This window comes from Chlorella variabilis, assembly GCF_000147415.1.
Source record: "Chlorella variabilis unplaced genomic scaffold CHLNCscaffold_38, whole genome shotgun sequence".
NCBI classification, from domain to species: Eukaryota; Viridiplantae; Chlorophyta; class Trebouxiophyceae; order Chlorellales; family Chlorellaceae; genus Chlorella; species Chlorella variabilis.
In genome coordinates, this window is record NW_005435050.1 from 215,333 (window position 1) to 224,017 (window position 8,685).

General features: G+C 62.2%; 2 protein-coding genes across 2 annotated transcripts in view; one reads left to right on the forward strand and one right to left on the reverse strand.

The window, feature by feature from the left end:
• Positions 1-1,619, reverse strand: part of CHLNCDRAFT_12856 (hypothetical protein) — a gene marked incomplete at both ends in the record, with an annotated part of 2,993 nt that extends 1,374 nt beyond the window's left edge. Inside the window, 2 exons of the mRNA XM_005842907.1 lie at positions 1,091-1,235; positions 1,568-1,619. Of these exons, the coding sequence (XP_005842969.1) occupies positions 1,091-1,235; positions 1,568-1,619 (197 nt within the window). The remainder of the gene's footprint in view (positions 1-1,090; positions 1,236-1,567) is intronic.
• An 812-nt stretch (positions 1,620-2,431) lies between these two features.
• Positions 2,432-4,057, forward strand: CHLNCDRAFT_10262 (hypothetical protein; the record flags this gene model as incomplete). Its single annotated transcript, XM_005842877.1, has 7 exons — positions 2,432-2,503; positions 2,648-2,793; positions 2,917-3,145; positions 3,253-3,338; positions 3,446-3,542; positions 3,684-3,782; positions 3,926-4,057. Coding segments are annotated over 7 exons (861 nt in total), but the record flags the coding sequence as incomplete, so codon positions are not given.
• Between the last annotated feature and the right edge of the window lie 4,628 nt (positions 4,058-8,685).

Genomic DNA, 8,685 nt, shown 5'->3' on the forward strand with positions numbered 1-8,685 from the left:
GTTCGCCAGCATACAAGCGCCTGCAGCGGACAACCCTGGGACTGGCGCCAGTCTTGAGCACTGATAAAAATGCTGCCTGCACCCCTGCCTTGCCCAAAAACATTGGTCACAGCCTGCTGTGCGAGGCCTGCCCACGGGTATGCGCATGCTGCTAGACTTGGGCGAGTTGGAGAGTGGTGCGCCCCGTGTTATGTGCTTGAAGAAGGAGTACGGCAATGGCAGGCGTGGCAAACGTGCAGCACGCGAGCTGCTGCGCCTCACAGACAGCCTCATCATCATGGAGGAGGTGTCGGCAGGCAGCGGCGGCCTGGGCATGCTGCTGCACGGTCGCTATGGCCGCGGCTTCACAGTCAGCATTGACTTAGCACTGCCAGACCGTGGTCACCGTGCCACCGTGGGCGATGTGACCAGGACGCCAGCGGCCATCTTCTTCAGCGACAGCAGGCACACCCCCAGCAGCCGCCGCCGCCCCACGAGCTCTTACGCCACCGACACCTCAGGCGTCCCGCTGGGCGGGCGCGGGGGCGGCGGTTCGTTTGCAGCCAATGCAGTGGCACGAATGGATGCGGCGACCAAGCAGCAGCAGCAGCAGCAGCAAACGGCACAGGAGTCCCGGCAGGTGCAGCAGGCAGGACAGCAGGCAGCCGTGCCGCAGTTGCACTGCTACTGGTGCGGCGCCCTGCAGGCTGGGCCAGAGCCCAAGATCCCTGGCAGCTATGTAGGTAGCTGGAAGAGCTTTGTGTGGGACGGGCAGAAGCGGCGTTGCTGCCGCTGCTGCCGCACCCAGGCTGGCAAGCAGCAGATGGGTGGCGCACGTCCCACGGCCGCGCTGTGCCCAAACGGCTGCGCAGGCTGCAACTGGTGAGCACCAGTTGCAGCTAGCCCAGCATCACCCCGAGACGGTCTTGTCTTTTGTTCTGTGCGCTTTCATTGCCACACTCAATGCAATGCCACCGCTGAAACGAGGTGCAACGCTTGGAGCTGGAGCCGCTGCCGCCCTCCCAGCACCACCGCACCGCGAGGAAGCACGCGGAGCAGCGGGCAGCGTGGAAGGGCAGGCGGAGGCGGCGGCGCCAGCAGGCGCACGCACCAGTAGAAGTGGCGCCAGGCGTAGCGCTCGGTCACATACTCCTTGCTCTTGAACGACTGCATGAGCTTGATGACCTCCAGGTTGGGCACATCAATCTCGGGGTGCTTGGGCAGGTTGAAGTCCTTCTCCGCGTACAGCACGCCCTCTGCACACATCGGGCGAGCGGGTGTAAAGGCGAGGATGCTGCGTGGAGCGCAGCGGCAGGCAGAGCAGAGCACGCAAGCGACAGGCAGGGGAAGGCAGCGTGCCAGGCTTCTTTGGCACGGGCGACCGGGGGGCGGGGGCTGCTGCCGCTAGCAAGCAGGCGCATGTGGTGATCGTCAACACAACGCTGCGCATTGCAGGCTCTCGGGCACCCAAATGGATATGCTTCATGCTGCATGCATGCTGCAGCAGAAAACGGCACCCTGCCCAAGCAGCACGGCACCATGCGCAAAAGCAGCACGAGCCCTAGCCGAAGCAGCACGGCACCCGCACCTTTGAAGAGGTACTTGTAGACCTCGCGCCGGTTCTTCTTGGAGATCAGCATGGTGACTGCTGGCTAGTTATTTCGCGTTCGGTCGAGCCGAACTCGATTCCCCCAGTTCTGCAGGCGGTGGCGGCAGGACATGCCGCTGGTCATTGCGCAGCTGGAGCGCAGCGTAACTCCGCCATTAGCGAAATTAATGATTTCTATGCACTGCTGCACACTGGGCTCCTGATGCGCTGCTGCCCAACCCCTCTCCCATGCCGCCTCGCTGCCCACGAAGCGGCACTCTGTGAGGCAGCCCATTTGGGGCCTTCAGGCCGGCCGGCCAGCCAGCCAGCCAGCCACATGGCCGCCGCACGCAGTCATGCAAATGTGGAGAGCAAGCAAGCTCCGCACCTGCTCCTTGGGCAGAGTGAGAGAATGGTGCCGGAAGAGGGCGCAGCAGGCTCCAGCGCCGTGCTTGGGCGCGGCGTTCGCCACGCCAGGGACGAAGTACTGCCGGGCCCTCAAAGCCATCCAGAGCAGCGCGCCGGCCATCTGTTGCGTGATTTTAGAGTCCAGTGGGTCCACTTGAGCCTTCACCTCGCAACAAGCCCGCTCGCCACCTTGATCGGGAAAGCTTCACACACAGGCTTCTGCAACGAGGCACATCGCACCTGAACAGCTGAAGCAGTCATGGCTCGCACGCGCAGGGTCCGTTGCGCATGCATGTTGCCGCCGCCAGCCAGCCGACCTGTCGCCGCCGCCAGCCAGCGGCCCTGTCGCCGGCGCTGCTCCTACGTAGTACCTCTCCCTTCATCGGTGTGGTGGCGGTGCAGAGAAAGAAACGGACGCACATGCCGGATGTTGAGGACCCTGCCAAAAAGGGACAGCCCAAGTCGTTTGTGTTTCGGCGTGGCCGCCACGGTGCCATCCTGCGCGACCTTGAGCGCGACCTCCGTAAGGTGTGCGAGAGGGTGTGGTCGGGAAGGGGATCGTGTTCCTGGGGCGCCTGCAATGCTGGTTACCCCATGTCAATACTGCAAGGGCCTTGGCAAACAGTGAGCTGAGTGCTTCGCTGCCGTTGGCCGCACTTTCTACGTCACCAGCTCATGGCCCCCAACACGGCGGCGGCATTGAAGGAGAGCCGCCGTAATCAGATCAAGGACTTTTTGAACGTGGCTGGGCCGCTGGGCGTCACCCATTTCCTCATCCTGACTGCCACCCACAATGCGTCCTACCTGCGCATCGCAAAGTGAGCGCCGCAGGGAGGTTGGGCTTAGCACCTTGCGGCGGCACATTGTTACGGTAATACATTAATGCTGCTGAACCCTGGCGCTGCTCACTGGCCCCCCCTGCCTGGGACCTCCTGCTGCAGGACCCCACGTGGCCCCACGCTGACCATGCGCATCCACTCCTACTCGCTCATTCGCGATGTGGTGGGCGCTCAGCAGCGTCCCCGCACCCCGCAGGCCATGTGGCTTGGCCCGCCGTTGGTGGTGATGAACAACTTTGGCAGCGAAGAGCAGATGAAGTTGGCGGCGGTGACCTTCCAGAACCTGTTCCCCGCCATCAACGTGCAGACCACGCGCCTCAGCGCGTGCCAGGTGGGCCGTTAGGCGTTGGCAGTTGGGCCAGTAGGCAGGCAGGAGGTGGGAGGTACGGGCTGGGGGTCTTTTCCTGTTCACCCACCCTCCTTTACGCTTTCTTGCAGCGCGTTCTGCTGCTGGACTACAGCAAAGAGAGTGGACGCATCAGCATGCGCCACTACTCCATCGCTGTGGCGCCCTCGGGGGTTAGGTGCGCTTCACGGCTGACGTGCGCGCTGCCAAGATCTCCCAGGCATGGTGAAAACCCGATGCTGCCCCGCTGTACTCACACTCCTTGGCATGTGTATATTGCTGCAGCAAGAACCTGAAGCAGCTTCTGGCGCGCAAGGATCTTCCCGACATGGGGCGCATGGCCGACGTGGCGGAATTCCTAACCCGCTCTGGATATGGCTCTGTGAGTGGCAATGCGATGCTGACGCATCAACCATTGCTGACACGACTGCACCCTGGCTCTTGCACCCTGGCCAGTGCCAGGGGTGTCCCTAAGGCTTGTCAATGGTTGATTGACTGGCTTCCTGGGCGTGGTGTGGCACAGGAGAGCGAGGGGGAGGAGGCGGAGCAGTCGCGGGTGGAGTTGCCGGAAGAGGCTGGGGCCAAGGCACAGGCGCGCCAGTCACGTATCCGGCTCTACGAGGTTGGGTGGCAGGCAGCTGTGCATCCCACTGCTGGACTCTACAAGTTGCAGCCACCTGACCGGCGCGCTGCTGCTTTGCTTATGCTGAACTCCCCATTCCTCTGCCTCCTTCCCACTTTCCGTGCCATGCCTGAATGGAGCAGGTTGGCCCCCGCCTTGAGCTGGAGATAGTGAAGGTGGAGGAGGGCCTGTGCGACGGACGCGTGCTTTTCCACAAGTACCAGCAGCGCAGCGCAACGGAGAAGGCGCTGCAGCAGGCAGAGTGGGATGAGAAGGCAGCTCTGCGTGATCAGCGGCGGCGGCAACAGGTTGGATGTGCCGCAGCAGGGCTCCCAGCTTGCAGCAGAGCTCCAAGCTTGCAGCAGGGTTCAGGCTTGGCGGCTGGGCTGTTCTTGAGGCAGCACGCAGTATGCAGGGCACATCCTGAATGCAGCAACAACTGGACGCCTCCGTCATCCTGTGGAATCCCCTGATTCATCGCTGCAGGAGGAGAATGTGCGGCGGAAGCAAGCTGAGCTGAAGCGTAAGGCGGGGGAGGCTGCGGCAGCGCAGGCTGGCACCAAGCGGCAGAAGCAGTGGTGGGAGGCGCCGCAGGAGCGCGATGAAGGAGAGGAGGGGGCAGCTGAGGATGACGACGACGTTGCCTGGTACCGAAAAGAGGTGAGTGCAGGCATCTTTGTGTCGGGGTAGTGACCGCCCTAGACATTGTGGCTGCAGCTGCTCGCTGTACGCGGTGGCTGGTGATATACTGCCTCGCACGTGCCTGCAGCCAATGCTTGACTCTGCTGCTGCCTGGCAAATACAGGTTGGTGAGGATCCAGCGGACACAGTGGGCCTCAAGGGCAGCGGCAGCAACAGGGGCAAGCGGCAAGGCAACAGCTTCAAGCCGAGCAAAAAGGCACAGCAGCAGCAGCACGATTGCAGGCGCAATGCCGGTGGTGGCACGAGAGGGCTTAAGACCGACAGAGTCCCTAAGATGGTGGTGAAAGTGCCGAAAAAGAATGAGGGATGAATCATGAAAGCCGTTCATGAATAGACCCGCTTGCATGACATGTCTTTGCATGAGATGTCTTTTGCAGCAAGATGGTGGTCATGAAAAAGCATGGTGGCTGCAAGGGACAAACATAGGGACAAACATGAGGAAAACAGTATACTGTACTCGCTACTTTCAATTTTTCACATTGCCTGCTTTGTGTGCAGTGAACAGCATGCGCGCCGGCGATGCTGCATGGATCACATGCTGCTTGGGCAGTCCCCAGGGACCTTCTCTGCCGCATCACAACCGGCTCCAGACGACTGCAGAAAGATGCTGCCTGCCAGCTGCCACGCCACCGCGCAAAACCCGGCAAAGAGCAGCGCTGCGCTGGCTGCCAACATAGCCAAATCGGTGCCCTTGGCTGCTGCGCAGCTCTCGCAACGCGGCCGGCGGCAGTGCCTGCGATCAGGGGCAGCAGGCAAGCACAAACACCAACCGTAGAGTAGCAGCTACGGCCCAAAGCACCAATCAAGCCAACCCTCGCATCCCATATGCCTCGAGCACAGGACGACTCACTTGCGATAAAAGCGGCGCCTAGCAGCAGCTTCTATAACAAACTGCATCGCAAGAGGCAACGCATAACCCACACAGGCCAGCACATACATTGCCATCTGGCGGCAGGCGCAGGGACTGGCAATGTATGTGCCGCCCGCTGAGCTGTGGTCCAGGCAACTGCTGCCGCCTGCACAGCAGCACATTGCGGGTTGTTGCATCAGCAGAAAAGGAGGCAGCGTACTTAGCTTTCCTGCCTGATGCAGTTCAACTCGAAAGTGGTTGGCTGCGTGTGCCAAATGGGCCAGTGCCAACAAGTACGGGAAGGCGGCCCCCTCGGGCCAATGAAAAATGGGGCTAACCCCCGATTGTCCCTGACGGCCGCAGGCGGCTCGGGCGGCATGCCGCCAGGCATTGCAGTTTGCAATCCTGGGCATGGGTCGCAGCACAAAGTTTGCCGTGCAAAGTCTCTGGAAACCCGGGCAAAGGCAAACGACAGGGCAGACTCGAAATTTGGAAATACAGCTCAGCTGGCAGCTGTGCGTTCGGCCTTCGCGGCGAGTGTAAGAGGGTCTTATGCCACTTTTGAGGGACCCAACACCCAAAGAGGCTCCAGAAACACACAGCAGAGGCGGGGTTTCGGAACGGTTGCCGGCCATGCGTGCTGGTTTAACTGCACATGCACCTTTTAACCGCCCAGCCTGCTGCACTCTAGATCGCTCCGGGCTGAGGTGGAGATCAGATGTGCAAGAGCAGTCAACGACAAAATGCACATAGACGCCAGTAGGGGGGTCCCAAACGCATGAGCTGGACAGGAGCGTGACATACGGGTAACCACAGAGGGGCACCGCCCCGGGGGCACGCTCCAAAAAACAGAAGCACCTCCCTTCCCACCAACTCGCCTGTGGTTTGCTGGCTGGGTGTCGGCGCTAGCATGGCGAGGACCCGGGCCATACGAGTGGCAGAGGCGTAGTGCTGCTGCGCCTCTGCTCCAGTGAAAGCAGGGGAACTGCAGACTACCGCCAGGCTCAGCCGTGCCGCATCTGCCACGCTGACTAAATGGACCCACATAAACCACTGTTGCGGGGTGAAGGGGCAACAAAGTACATTGTTTTTGCAAAAGCTTGATTGCCACCCAATGAGCATGCACACATTCTGCACATGCAGTGAGTAGCGAAACATGCTGCCCTCTTGTTTCCCGCCCATGCTTGCCTTGAAGGGCAGCCTCGCCAGCCACGGCAGCGTGTTGACCCCCAAAGCGCGGGTGAAGAGCAGGAACTGGGTGAGCAGAAAGAAAGGAAGGGAAGAAAGAAGGCATGAGAGGTCAGGTTGTGCCACGGGGAGTTAGGATGGAGCGTATCCGGGGCGCCAGCGGTGAGGCATGATCAGTAGTCAACCAACACACCCATCCTGCCAGCCCGTCCTTGGCGGCCTGCTTCAACATGCCCTACCCATCCAAACACACCTGGGGCCAACCACCCCAGTGGTCCGTTGTTGAAGAAGGCTGGACTGCCAGCCGTGGCAACGCCGCGCTGGCCAGGCGGCAGCCCGCCACGATGAAGGTGCGGCGTGGCCAGTACCAGTTCCAGGCCAGGCAGGCCAGCCAGGCGGGGCCAACCCGCATGGCAACCTCCACAAGCACCGCTGCCAGCTGGGAGCGCCAGTGCTCACGCTGCAGGCTGCTAGGGAGCGCCAGCAGCAACAGCACGGATAGGCTGACGCCTGCCCACCTGCAATGATTGGGCAGCGAGCACAGATGCAGCAATTGTTGAGGAGATTGTCAGGCGATGTGCATGCACTTTGTCTCGGGCATTGTGTAGGGGTGGAGGGCCAGGGTAGCCCCGCACCCCGCCAAGCAGCTGCGGCATGATGAGCTTGACTGGAGCAACACATGGGTGCCGCGCCGCATGGGTGGCCACTTACAGGTCCCACTGGCTGTGACTGGCGGCCTGACTCTTGCAAAAGGCTGCTGCCATGGCAGCCCTGTGTGTGGCACGCTCCAGCTGCTGCCGGTCTCGCTGGTCTGCCGACGGGCCCCACGTCGGCGCGCCGTCCCGGCCGCTGAATCCACCCTGCTGCGACATGTGGCTGGCCGCGCTGCTGCTGCTGCTGCTGCCTCCACTTGCTGGAGCTGCCTTGGCCGCTAGACGAGTTCCGTGCGTCTCGGGTCGAGAGCAGGTCTAGTTGCAAGCTCAGGCTTCAGGCACGCCTCGCGCTGGGTGATACGGTGGCAGGGGTTAGCAGGAAACGATGCGGCAAGGGGCCCCTGGGGCTCCTTGCTCCAGACGCTGGACATGATGGGCCCATGTGTTGCAACACATGACATGGCCGACCTGATGGGGTATTGGCGCTTTAGTCTTACAGCAGCGCTTGACTAGACACGGGTGGATCATTGGACTTGAATCACTGAACGCCAGAAACCGCCCCCTGGCCCCCTTGCCGTTGACCACCCTCCCGCCACTGCCGGCAGCTGCGCTCCATGCACTTGATGGGCACTTCAGCTGTCGGAACGGCGGACACCAGCGACGACAGGTAGACGGGGCAGCGGTGGCGGTCAGAGGCGGCGCGCTGGAGATGGCCCCTGCGCCACCGACTTCTCGGTGAACCCGCTTCCTCCCTTTGCCTTCCTGCCTGCCCGGCGTGTTGTGCAGCTATGACAGCGACGAGGAGCGATACAGGGCGCGGCACCAGGCGGCGCACCGTGGCGCTGCGCTGCGTGCTGAGCAGAATGCGCAGGCGCACCTGCTGCAAGCATACCGTGCTCGTCAGCAGCAGCGTCAGCAGCTGGAGCAGGCCATGCTCATGGCAAAGCTGCGGGAGCAGCAGGGGATAGCAGGGGGGGAGTGGGTAGATGGAGACACCAGCAGCAAGGGGTGGCAGGGTGAGCACGGCTGGAGGGACGGAGGCAGCAGCAGCGCCAGTGCAGGTGTGCTGCGCGTGCTCCAGCAGCACGAAAGCCGCTGGGAGGCATTGCAACTTCAAGCAGCTGCACTCATAGAGGCCAGCAGGAATCATCGGGGGAGCAACAGCACCTGCGCCAGCAGTAGAGGAGGGCTGACAGTTGCAGATGTGCCCTGGCCGCCAATGCAGTGTTCTGAGTACTTGCACGGCCTGGCCGCCCTGGACCAGCAACAGCAGCAGCACATAAACTTAGAGCAGCAACTGCAGCACAGGCGCGCAGCGCGCAGCGCCTACGCGCGTGCCTGTCGCCGCTGGCATCCAGACAAGTTCGTTGCTCGCTGGGGGATGCTCCTGGCCGCGGCAGACCGCTCCGCAATCCTGCTGCGCGTGCAGCAGCTGTCCCAGGGAATCAACGAGGCCTGGGAGGCACAGCAGCGGGAGTGGGAAGGAGACAAGCAGGGCTAGAGAGGGGAC